This window comes from Cervus canadensis, chromosome 25 (genome assembly GCF_019320065.1).
Source record: "Cervus canadensis isolate Bull #8, Minnesota chromosome 25, ASM1932006v1, whole genome shotgun sequence".
In the NCBI taxonomy this organism is placed as follows: domain Eukaryota; kingdom Metazoa; phylum Chordata; class Mammalia; order Artiodactyla; family Cervidae; genus Cervus; species Cervus canadensis.
The window spans coordinates 48,201,690-48,215,567 of NC_057410.1; the positions used below are offsets into that span (position 1 = coordinate 48,201,690).

General features: G+C 41.2%; 1 protein-coding gene across 1 annotated transcript in view; it reads right to left on the reverse strand.

The window, feature by feature from the left end:
- The window catches only part of ZDHHC17 (zinc finger DHHC-type palmitoyltransferase 17), a 95,869-nt gene extending 82,237 nt beyond the window's left edge, over nt 1–13,632 (reverse strand). The window contains exon 1 of the mRNA XM_043447284.1: nt 13,411–13,632. Within this exon, the coding sequence (XP_043303219.1) occupies nt 13,411–13,503 (93 nt within the window). The 5' untranslated portion in view covers nt 13,504–13,632. The remainder of the gene's footprint in view (nt 1–13,410) is intronic.
- Nucleotides 13,633–13,878: the final 246 nt, after the last annotated feature.

The following is a 13,878-nucleotide window of genomic DNA, read 5'->3' on the forward strand; positions in this document are numbered from 1 at the left end:
ACAGCAAGTACAGGCAAACCTTCTGAGTTTTGATACAAGGAAGAGCAAAGGACTAGGGCAGTAGGCAGAAAAGTGGAATCAAAGGAAAACAGTTTGGGTTTTCAGAGTTTTTAGGATGGGAGAAATGACTGCTAGTAGAAATGACCTGGTCAAGTCAAACACTGATGAGGCAGAGGTATGAACAGAGAACTGATGGAGAGACTCCTTGAGTGCGCATGAGAGGACAGACATTACCATAAGCAAACACATGCAGTACTTCTAAACTAAAAACACAGAACACTGATGAAAGAAATCAAAGAAGATCTAAATAAATAGGCAGACATACCATATTTACAGACTGGAAGACCAAAAATGGTTAAGATGTCAATTTTCCCCACAAGGGATGTAAGGCAAGTCCTATTAAAATCCCAGCAAGATGTTCTGTATGTATAGATAACACTATTCTATTAATAAAACTTATATGCAGGGTTTCCCAGGTAGTTCAGTGGTAAAGTGGAGACACAGGAGACGCAGGTTCAGTCTCTGAGTTGGGAAGATACCCTGGAGGAGGGAATGACAACCCACTCCAGTATTCTTGCCAGGAAAATCCCATGGACAGAGGAGCCTGGTGGGCTACAGTCTATGGAGTCGCAGTGAGTCGGATACAACCAAGCGCAAACACAAAATTTATATAGAAAGGCAACTAAAACAGCTAAAATAATTTCAAAAACAAAAAAAGAAATTGTACAAAGCAACAGTCTATTCAATTCAAGACCTAGTACATAGCTCCAACAATCAAGACTGTGTAGTACTGGGTGAGAGATAGATACATAGATCAATGAAATAGAACCCAGAAACCAGAAATGAAAACATACAAATATGCTCTCCTGATTTCTGACAATAATATAAAAGCAATTCAATGGAGGGATGATAAACTTTTCAATAAATGGGGCTAGAGCAGCTGGACATTTATGGGGGGGGGGGGACGTTCAACCTAATTTTCACATGTCATGCAAAAAAACCCTCAAAATTTATCCTGAACTTAAATATAAATGTTACAAGTAAAACCATAAACTGTTTAAACAAGAAAAAAAACCTATTGGATCTATCGCTAGGCAAAGAGATCTCAAACTTGACATCAAAAATACAATCCATAGAACGAAAAATTTATAAACTGAAGTTAATCAAAATTTAAATATATATATGCTTTGAGAAAGACCCAGTTATGAGAATGAATAGACAACCTACCCTGGTGGTTCAGATGGTAAAGGGTTTGCCTGCAACGCAGGAGAACCGGGTTCAATCCCTAGGTCAGGAAGATCCCCTGCAGAAGGGACTGGCAACCCACTCCAGGATTCTTGTCTGGAGAATCCCTGGTGGGCTACAGTCCACGGGGTCACAAAGAGTTGGACACGACTGAGCGACTTCCACTTTCAAGTTAATCAAACTTTCACAAACAAGCTACAGGCTGAGAGAAAATATTTGCAAACTATAACAAAAAACTATTGCCTAGGAAATTAAAAACAAACAAAAAAAATCTTCTCAAAACTCAAGAGTAAAACAATTCTTTAAAAACCGGAAAAAGACACTGTCATGGGCTGAACTGTGTCCCCCCCACATCCATCTGCTGAAGCCCTAACTGGGCAAGTTAAAATGACGTCATCAAGGAGGGCCCTAATCCAGTGTGACTGGCGTCCTTGGCGCTAGTCGCTCGGTCTACCCGACTCTTTGCGACACCATGGACTGTAGGCTCCTCTGTCCATGATCCCATGGACATGCCAGGCTCCTCTGCCCATGAGATGCTCCAGGGAGGATACCAGAATGGGTTGTCATTTCCTGCTCCAGGGAGAAAATCTGGACATGCCGACACCAGAGATGCATATACACAGAGAAACAGACGCGCTGCGGACACAGCAAGAGGGCTGCCATCTGCTAAGCAGAGGGACACCTCAGGAGAAACCACACCTGCCGACCTCACTCTTGGACTCCGTGCTTCCAGAACTAATAAATGAGAAAATAAATTTCCATTATTTAAGACATTTCATATGTGATATTTTGTCACGGCGGCTCCAACAAACTAACACAGACATGAAGAAACATTTAACCCAGGAAGGTACAGATGGCAAGTGAGCACATGAAAACAAAGTCAGCATCGTCGGCGGTTAGGGAAATGTAAATTAATGACATCAAGACTTAACACCACATACCTATTAAAATGGGCTAAAATTAAGAAGTGACAACACCAAATGCTGCAAAGGAGGCAGAGAGATCAGATTACTCATACACCACTGAGTTGGTTGGAATGTAAAACGTACAGCCACTCCAGAAAACAGTCTGGCAGTCTCTTAAAAATTTTAACAAACAACTATCATATGGCCCATTAACAGTACTCTTAGGTATTTATCCTAGAGAAATGAAAAACTTACGTTTACACAGGAACTTTACACAAATACTTAAAGCAGCTTTATTTATAATAACCCCAAACTGGAAACAATGTGGATGTATATCCACATAAGTGAAGTGAAGTGAAGTCGCTCAGTCGTGTCTGACTCTTTGCGACCCCTCATGGACTGCAGCCTATCAGGCTCCTCCGTCCATAGGATTTTTCGGGCCAGAGTACTGGAGTGGGTTGCCATTTCCTTCTCCAGGGGATCTTCCCGACCCAGGGATCAAACCTGGGTCTCGGATCGACCCGGGTCTCCTGCGTTGCAGGCAGATGCTTTGCCCTCTAAGCCACCAGGGATTTAGTAATAAGAAGGAATGAACTACTGATATATGCTAAAACCTGGATGAATCTCCAAACTGTTATGCTAAATGAAAAAAGCCAGTCTCACATGGATACACACATGATTTCATTTAAAAAACATTCTTAAAATTACAAAATTATAGAAATGGGAGAATAGATTGGTATGGGTATACAAAGGCAGTATGAAAGATATGGCAGTATGGTGATAAAATATCCTGTAACTTCACTGATTCAATATCAGTCTCTTGGATGTGGTATTATAATTTTGCAAAGTGTTACCGTTTGAAAAACCTGGATAAAAGGGTACACAGGATCTCTCTGCATTTTTTCTTGCAACAATATGTGAATCTATAATTATGTCCATATAAGAATGTTTTAATTCAAAGAAAATTAACTTAAACATTTAAAATGTGTAATTCATAACTATACAGACCAGTGTTGTCCCATAGAACTTTCTGCAATTACTGATATATTCTATATTTCTGTGCTATCTGTAATAGTAGTCACTAGCCACACATGTCTAATAAAATACTGAAAATGTGGCTAATATAACTGAAAAGCTCAAATTTTTAATCAGTTTAAATAGTCACAAGCCATTGGTGGCTACCAGACTGGATAAGGCAGATCTAGATATTATAAAGAATGGGAAAGATCATTATGTGCTAAGATGAAACTACGGCAAAAGTGTATTCAGAAAAAGTGTAAATTTTATAACACTGTATGATACCAATAGGGTTTCCCAGGTAGCACAGTGGTAAAGAATTCATCTGCCAATGCAGGAGATGTTAAGAGTCACAGGTACAGAGTCAGGAAGATCCCCTGGAGGAGGAAATGGCAATCCACTTCAGTATTCTTGCCTGGGAAATCCTATGGTTAAAGGAGCCGGGTGGGCTACAGTCCATGGGGCTGTAGAATTGGACCCCACTTAGCAAGTAAACAACAACATTCAATTATCCACAGGAAAAAGGAGACAAGTAAGGAAAAAACAAGTATTATAGCAAGTGTTAAATCAGAAAGCAAAACTTCCTCAGAAAATGATGCCTACATTTTATTCATATTATAAAAATTACAGAATTATGAATGAAGATTAATGCATATTTATAATTACAGTGAAGGGAGATAAAATCTCCAAGGTAGAAACAAATTCAACAACGGTGAGCAATCTCTCTCTCATAATCTTGAACAGCAGAAAGGGAAGACTATAAAACAAGTAACAGCTAACTCTGTGCCAACTGCTATTCTAAACTTTACAGGTAGGATTCCTCAGAATCAAAGATGCTGTTGACTGTAAGATGCACATTGTTGTTCGTTGTTCAGTCATTAAATCATGTCTGACTCTGCCACCCAATGGACTGCAACATACCAGGCTGCCCTGTGCTTCACCATCTCCCTGACTTTGCTCAAACTCATGTCCATTGAGTTGATGATGCCATCCAACCATCTCAATTCTCTGCTACCCCTTTCTCCTGCCCTCAATCTTTCCTAGCATCAGGGTCTTTTCCAATGGGTTGGCTATTCGATCAGGGTTGGGGCCAAAGTACTGGAGCTTCAGCTTCAGCATCAGTCCTTCCAATGAATATTCAGGGTTGATTTCCTTTAGAACTGACTGGTTTGATCTCCTTGTTGTCCAAGGGACTCTCAAGAGTCTTCTCCAATACCACAGTTCGAAAGCATCAGTTCTTCGGCGTTCAACCTTCTTCATGGCCCAACTCTCACATCCATACATGACTACTGGAAAAACCACAGTTTTGACTAGACGGACATTTGTCGGCCAAGTAATGTCTCTGCTTTTTAATACACTGTCTAGTTTTGTCATAATTTTTCTTCCAAGGAGCAAGCGTCTTTTAACATCATAGATGTGGTCACCATCCGCAGTGATTTTGGAGACCAAGAAAATAATATCTACCACTGTTTCCATTGTTTCCCCAATCTATTTGCCATGAAGTGAAGGCACGGGATGCCATGATCTTAAGTCTCTGAATGTTGAGTTTTAAGCCAGTTTTTTCACTCTCTTCTTTCACCTTAATCAAGAAGCTCTTTAATCCCTCCTTGCTTTTTTGCCGTTAGGGTAGCATTATCTGCATATCTGAGGTTGATATTTCTCCCAGCAATCTTGATTCCAGCTTGTGATGCAAACACAAGATGCACATAGTACTGTAGTATTTAATACTGAAAAAAAATCCATGTGTAAGTAGATCCACATAGTTCAAGCCCATGTGTTCAAGGATCAACTGTACATGACATTATGATAAAGGGATAACTATGGAAACAGCAAAAAGATCAGAGGTTGCCAGAGTTAGCAGAGAGGGAGGGATGAGTAGTCAGAACACAGAGCATTTTTAGGGTAATGGAACTCTTCTCTATGATACTTTAATAGTAGGTACATGTCATTACTCATTTGTCAAAACCCATATTAAAACCCAGAAGAGAACCCAAAGTGAAGTACAGATTTCGGATGATAACAATGTGTCAGCGCAGGTTCACTGACTGTAACAAACATGCCACCTCTGGTGCACGTTGTTGACACCTGGTATGTGGGAATTCTCTGTACTTTCTGCTCAGTGTTGCTGCGAACCTCAAGCTGTCTAAAAATTAATCTATTAAAAATATTTCTTATAATATCAGGGACATTCACCGTCACAGCCAGCTATTCAATCAACTCTATCATCACTATCACACGCTGCTGCACAATACTAAAGGGGCAACTGGATTTAAGCAGCTTGAACCCGAATTCAAATTCAGTTCTGCTACTTACCACCCAGTTACCCTCTTTATGCCTCAATCCTCTCCTTTGTAAAAGATGTATTTCAAAAGGTATGGGAATTAAATGAATGAACATATATGCAAAACTGCTTAGGACAGTGGCTAGCTCATAGTTATAATTTGATAACTGTTAGCAATTACATTTGTGATTATCAGAAGACTGAGGATCTTAGTCTTGAAAAGCACACAATACAATGCTTTATACCTTAAATCTCAAATTAGCATCCTTCTTCCTTCTTGTGCAAAAAAAAAAAAAGTAATAAAATTTTCCCACATATCAAGTGTGTATCAGAGAGGGCAGGAGAAAGTATGGGATTGTTTACAGCATCACCTCTGAAAGTTTTTCAAAACATACATACCACAAACCCAAATACTAAATTAGAAACTTTGAAATGTGTATACGGAAGCATGTGTATTCTAACAAAGTCCTCCATAATACACACGCACAGACACACACATTCTTATTTTACCCAACCCATCTCCCAAGCTGATGGGAGATGAAGTTATTGCATACCAGCAGTGAATGGAACTTAATGCACTGAAATAGCAAAGATTTTAACATAAATTTCTTGGAGTTCTTACACATTATCTAGGTTGGGGCTGGCAAATAGAGCCTATAATTCAAATCTGGCCCAGCATTTAATTTTATATATAAAGTTTTATTGAAACACACTCATTCATTCCCATACTGCCTACAACTGTTTCCATACAATCACCACTGAGCTGAGTCACTGCTCCAGAGACTACACAGTCCACAAACTTGAAAATGCTTTCTATCTGGCCTTTACAGAGAACGTTTCCCAACCGTAGTCTGGATTATTCATGCAGAATGCTATTCAGTAGCTCAACTAGAACATTTACTGTTAACAATGAGTGCAGTGTAATTACAGAGTCCCAAAGTACGTAAAAAACTAGAAGACCGGAACAAAGCAAATAAACGGTCTTCACATTAAGAGCAGAGAGCACAGAAACAGTCTCCCTGGAGCATTCCTTCTTTAAGGAAACTGTTTCTCCTCCGCTTCCAAGCAGGAAATCTTGGCCAAGTTTAGGCTCTCTCCCATGGTCACAGGAGTGGGCACATAAACTAAATCAGGACGACCTGATTCCACTTCCCAGTGTGGCATGAGGAAAAGACACGCAGTCCCTCTCTAATAGTTGAGATTTTAGATATAATGCTGGCATCCATGTCCCCTCTGCAGAGAACACAGAAGCTACTCTGCATAAGGAGAAAATGAAGCTGAAAGGCAGAGATGAGACGAGAGAGAAGACTGTCTTGGTGACATTCTCGGCTCAGGTTCCAGGTATCCTTGAGCCCAGCTGCATCGCTGGCATGCCAAGTGTGGGCTATGTGAACGAGTAAATTCCCTTTTATGCCCAAGGAGATTTTTAAAAGGCTGGTGACATTTGCAGTTCAAGGACTCTAACTAACATGACAAGCAACTTCTTCATTCACAGAATGGTTTGTTCATTCAATCATTCATTCATTCATTCATTTATTTTAACAAGAATGAGAATAGTTCTGGTCACCAATTTTGTTCATCCTTCATCAAATCTTTCATAAATTAATAGATATTCATAATTAGAAAGTTATTCTAAAAAACTGAACTAGGGTACAGTAACTTCTCAACCATTAGTTATTATTTCTCAGTTGATTGTTCCTAGTATAAAACAACTGAGAAAAAAAAATAAGTTATCTGACATAGGTACAAAAAACCCTTCAGGTATACTTAGCCCTACTGTTTCGATCTCCTCAACAATAACTGTCGATAATCAGAAAGATGAGCCTAAGACACTATAATATTCTGATTTATCAAAGAAAGATTCTATCATATTTAATATGTATTAACCCTAGAAAGTCAAAGTAATTCATTTGGCAAATCTTCAACAACTGAGGCAAAAACAAAAAATATTTTGTTAACCCTCTATAATTCAGGAAATTAAGCTTTTCATAATATCTCACAGAAAGCTCAAGTTTCACTCCACTTTTAAATTAGCTGCCTATAGCTCCATTTTAAGGAGAATTTAACAGAAGACATCATCCTACAAATGTATAATTATTGCATGGGGTGAGAATTTTACCTGCATATTTTGTAAATACAACACTGCCTTCAATCAATTTTTTAAACTTCACAGTTTAAACTATTTGATATCTTATTCTTAAATTACCTATCTGTAATAGAATCTAATCATAAAATAATATTAGAAATAGATGATGCTTTGAAAGCACATTTCACATAACCTTGATATTGAAACATCTTTTAGGATTACGTGCCTGTTGGGAGTTCTGTTAAAAGCACACCACATCAAGACACCGTAAATGACTAACCAACCCTCAGACACCCTTAAAGACACTCTTCAGAGGAAAGGCGGTCCACAATGCATTTAAAGATTTTAAAAAAAATACACACACACACAGGTGCACCTTCATCTATCCAGAGGGACCTGAAGGCTGCCAATTCATCTTTTGTTATTTTAGAATGACTTACTCTGTGGCCTATCAAAGCATGAAGACCATACTGAGCTTTTCAATAAACACTCCTAGATCAAAGCACACATCTTTAAGAAAACTGTTGTTGTTTAGTCACTAAGTCATGTCCAGCTCTTTTGTGACCCCATGGACTATAGTGCACCACGCTCCTCTGTCCATGGGATTTCCCAGCAAGAATACTGGAGTGGGTTGCCATTTCCTTTTACAGGGGATCTTCCCAATCCAGGGATTGAAGCCCATGTCTCCTGCTTGCCAGGCGGATTCTTTACCAACTGAGCCACCTGGGAAGCCCTTGGTGTTGGTTTAGTTGCTAAGTCATGTCCAACTCTTTGTGAGCCCATTGACTATATAGCCCGCCAGGCTCCTCTGTCCATGGGATTCTCCAGGCAAGAATATTGGAACAGGTTGCCATTTCCTTCTCCAGGGGATCTTCCCAACTCAGGGATCAAATCCGGGACCCCTGTATTGTAGGCAGATTTTTAACCAACTGAGCTATGAGAGAATGGGAAGCCCTTAAGAAAATTAAATACTGCAAAAAAAAGTTTATAATAAAAAGCTGCCTGCCCATCTGCTCTTCAAACCCCAGACAACCAATTTTCGTTCTTAGCTACTTACTCAGCTGTCTCAATATCTAATACATGTATACTACTCTTGCCTGAGATGTTACTACCTTATCACAGCATTATCAGCTAACATGCATTGTGTTATTAAGTGCCAGACACAGAACTTCATATATGTTTTCTCATTTAATCTTCACAGCAGCTCCATGATGTAGGGGCTATTATATCCCCATTTTAGTCTGGGAAACTGGAACACAGTACTCTGGAACTTGCCCAGAGTCACATGGGTAGTAAGTGGAAAACTAGGATTTGAACTGAAGCACTTGCAACCTATACATTCCTACATTTACCTACTGAACAGCCCACTCTTAATAAAAATTTTTGGGATAAGTCTCACAAATTAAATAAAAACAGTGATCAAAACAGTAAAATGGCACTTCTCACAATCGAATGTAATTTTTTTGTTCCGCACATCAGTAATTTTCAACTTTGGCTTTGCCACAGTTCATGAGGTGACCAATTGGTTGCATTTTCATTTTATATATATTGACTCAGTGGTTACTATGCTTAAGGTATAGTATTTTAAAATATAAATTACAAGTATATGGCCTACAGCTGAATTTTTGCTGAATAAAAAAAGGGATTAGATTCTTAAGACTGACAGAAAGACCTGTTTTGAAGGGAAAGAGTGTGCCAGTAACCTATTAGAAAAAGAAAAGCAATTTTCAGTACTTCAGTTTAATACTCTAAATAAACAAAGAAAAAATGAGACATGCATATACACAAGTGTAATGTGAAGCAAAAAAAAGTTAGCATTAAAAAAAAAGGAGACACTAGAAAAAAGGCAGTAACAGAAGGTTTGAAATTGAGGGGGGGTGGAAAGGAAGCAATCAAGAGATGAAAGTTCTACGTAATCTAGGCAATCCAGTTCAAAGCTCTAAGTCAGCTCTTGCTGAAACAGAGAGCCCTTAAAATAATGCTCTGACTGAAGGAGATATCATGGCCTCATTATACGAAAGAGCAGAGATGGCTTACTGAAGATATACTGGCAAGTGAAATGGAAGGCTGGTGACAGACAGCAAGTCAGCTGGATCTGGAGACCAACATACGGTATCCATCTCTCCGCTCTAGATGACAGGAATCCAAACTTACTAACTGGCTACACTTCTCCTTTCAGCACTTGGTTTCGGCGATCTTCCCAACTAGGCCATTAACCTCTGGACAGCTGAAGCTATTTATTTCATTTTCACCCATAAAACCTAGCAGAGGTTGATCTGCAGAGGATCATCTAGCAGAGAGATGATCAAGCCTATCAACCTTGAAAAAATCACAACTTACGTCAGAACACTAAAGTTTGACGAAATCTGAAGACAGCACCTAGTCTAGCCTCTTTATCTTAAAAGCAAAGAAACAAAGTATAGTTTAAATGTCCACTAGCCTAAAGTAGGAGAGCTGGGATTAGCACCCTAATCCCCTGATCATCAGTTTATCTTTTTCCAAATAGCCTCTAATTTTTTCCACTACAATAAAAGTCTATCTCATCAGAAAACAAAAGTCAACAGCATCAGTACTCTCTTTACATCAGGGACCAGCGCCCTTTAGATTTGGTTGGCAATCTATGTGCCTAGATCTGCCATGACTGCTTTATAAATGTTATTCTACTTAATACTCACAAGGACTCTAAGAGGTAGGTATTATTAACCTAATTTCACAAAACCATAAAATGTAATTTGACCATGATGATAGTAAGAGGCAGAATCTAGATTTTCCATTTGTCACTAGTCTTGGCTCTTAACCAGTATCCTATACTGTTTCACATTGACTTTATCACAAATATCCTGAAGTCTCAAGATAATGAAATGACTTACTAAATGAATGGATTATTTAATTAACTGAAAAGTAAGGTTCTCTCACAGCAAATACTTCCAAAACGGAGGGTTCATTGTTCATCTAGTTACATAATCCCCTAAGAAAGGTTTTAACAGTGAGCATCTGCATACTAACAGATTTAAGGAATAGATAATGTCTTTACCTCACAAATGATCTATTCAACAAATAGAAACAATTTTTGTGACACAGTGCTAAATTTGAACATAAAAAGTAAAATAAACTTGTTCCTGCAAGATCTTATTCCATTAAATTAAAATCCAAACAAGTTTTTTTTTTTTTTTCCAAACAAGTTTCTAAACCATTATCAAAATCAAAATAAATGTATAACACCACTCTCCTGGTTGGAGAGAGGAGAAACATTAGCTGAGCACCTACAATGTGCCAGTTCTTAAAGCTCAACAAAACCTGATCCCTTAAAGCCAAGTGAACTAGGCAGCATTTCCATTTTCTGATGAACAAACTGAGGTTTTAAGAGGTTAAGAACCTGTCTCAGGTCACTTGGCTAATTACTACAAATCCAGAATTGGAACCCAAGTTTGTCTAGCCAAAAGTCTATGTTAACCAAGTTAAAGGTACTATTATCTTATTTGCTCACCAAAGCAAATAAAGGTTTGCTCAGTTTCTTTCCAAAGAAGAATGAAGACGCTGCTTACTTTAACAACAAAAAAGGATACATTATCTCGCTTAATCCTTATTATAGCTTATTAAAATTATTACTTCATCCCATTATTAAAAATCATGAAGCTAAAACTCAGAGAAGTAGCTTGCCCAAGAACACACACAGAATTACCCCAGGTCTATTGTTTAGTTCCTAAGTCATGTCCAGCTCTTTATAACCCCATGAACTGCAGCATGCCAAGCTTCCCTGTCCTTCACCATCTCACAGAGTTTGCTCAGACTCATGTCCACTGAGTGGGTGATGCCATTCAACCACCTCTGTCGCCCCCTTCTTCTTTTGCCTTCAATCTTTATCAATGTGTCGGCTCTTCGCATACCAGGTGTGAATGCAAAACTAACCACAGGAAAAATGCAGAAAGACCATAGCTCTGGTATTAACAGTTATGAGCTTAAGACTCAAAATATCTAAACTAAGCAAACCCCATGTTTGTCAAGTAAAAAGGAATGGTAGCTATCCTGCATTTCAACTTTCACTTTCACTGATGAGGAAGTTGATTTTCCAGTTAAGAGTCTATTAAATGGCAACCTGAAGCCTGGTCTCTGAATTTCAAGCCTACAGGCCATTCCATCACACCAAGCAATCTCTGGATTTGTCGCCTGTTGAAATTATTCCTGAAGTACCAAACAATGAACTACTTCACAAAGCAAAAGTTTGAGAGAAGAGTTATGTTAAAATACACAGAATCAATATTTATGTATTTAAAAATACTTTCAGAGGAATAGGTGATTAGAAATATTTCTTAGCAACATTTTCAGTGCATCTTCTGAAAGCTTCGTCTATTTCTTGATATAATTTTAGGGCCTGAAGCCTGAACTAAAAGAGAGATGTCTCCAATGCCAATTCTGAGAATTTTTTTTTACCATCTGGTCAAAAAAGAACGTTTAGTTTTATTGTACAGCTCTGTTAGAAATCCAGAGTAGCCTTTTCACTGAGAGTGGCCCAGGTATACACCTAAGGAACTGTCCCACTGTTTTTGATAAGTCAAAGTGACAAATGAGAAGGTAACGAGTATTAGTATATAACACGGGTAAGTGCTTATATTTATATTCTACTAAGTAATATAAGCATGCTATGGGCTTCCCTCCTGGCTCAGTGGTAAGGAATCCACCTGCCAATGCAGGAGAGGTGGGTCCGATCTCTGGGTGGGGAAGATCCCCTGGAGAAGGGAATGGCAACCCACTTCAGTATTCTTGCCTGGAGAATCCCACGGTCAGAGAAGCCTGGCGGTCTACAGTACAAAGGGTTGCAAAAAAGTTTGTACCAGACTGAACCACTAAACAACAAACAATAAACAGGGTATAATCTCAAGTGCAGAAATAAACAATTATTCTAATGCATGATAACCAGTTAAGAGACTTCCATGTTTGTTCATCCTACAACACAGAGACTGTCTTCATCCCTTAAGTTCATAAAAACTATACGAGTTTTTCAGGAAGCTTTGCTGCTGCCCTCCGCACATCACTGTGGGTCATTTAAAACCGAATGTATCAAGAATCGCGTCCAGGCCTGAATGAGCACTACCTCAGCTATAAAACTAATAGTAAACACGTACAGAATGCTCCTGATCCTGGAGCGGAGCACTGTTTACTGTTTACCGGGAAGACACTCATGTGATGGGAAAACGTGTTGCACTATCCTCTTCTGGCTCCTGCCCCCCGAAAAAACAAGATACTCTGACAAGCTAATGTGAGCGTGGGTTTATTCCCTAAACTTTCGACCTCTCTTTTTAATCGCTTAAGGATAAACGCTAAAATACGGAGATCCGACACAAGGTGCCCGAGGTGCTGCCCATGGCATAACAGGAAGGACATCACTTTGGCCAAGAAACTGTGTTCGTACCCTACACACCTCCAGAGAGCCAAACGCGAAGAACAGACACGACGTTCACTCTGGTGAAGGGAAACAAGAAATCAAAAGCAGACGCGCTTCCTTCTCCCCCCACCCCCGCGGGGAGGCTTGAGAGAACTAGGAGCTCAAGGTGCGGTCCCAAACCAGCACCAGGCCCCCGCGTCCACCGGACCGGCGAGCAGCGCAGCGACAGAGGAGACCCGTCAACACCTCCACCTCTGTCCTCCAGGCACAGCCGGGCCGGCGTCCCAGAGCCCGCCCCGGCCGGGCCCGCCCCGCTATCTCCTCCCCCGTTATCCGCTCACAGCCCGCTCGGGCCTGGATCTGCCTGCCCGCCCTCCCCAACTCCGGCACGCTCCACTGCCCCACACACGCAGGCCACCGCCCAGCCGCGCGTCCCGGGGGCGAAGGGCCGGGGGGACCGGGGGCGAGGACTGCGCTCGGTGCCGTTCCTCACCTCTGGATGGAGAAGGGGCACGCAGCCCGCTTCGCTCTCGTACTCATCCGGGCCGTCCGCCATCTTGGTGTTAAATCCCTCCTCCCGCTGCATGCCGGGAGAAAGCGTTTCACCCTCGCGGGGCTCGGGCGAGGCGGAGGGCGAGCGCGAGGGCGAGCGCGAGCCCCGCTGGAGGCGACGCGGTCGCCGCCGCCTCCTCCCCTTCCCCCCGGGCCGCCCCCTCTGCCCCCTCCCCCTCGGAGCGCGCGGGTCCCTGCGCGCGTGCGCGCGTGTCGGCCGGCCCGCGCGGGAGCGCGCTCTGCTGCACTGCGCCTGGGCCGGCGGGCCTGAGGCTCTGGGCGTGGGCGCCGCCGCGCGGGGGCGGGCCCTGGCCTCCGGCAGCTGTGGGCCACTGGCTGCCGGGGGGCTTCGGCCGCCCCACAAGCCGGTAACCCGGTCCTTCACGTGGGAAAAAAACCTTGCGGCGGC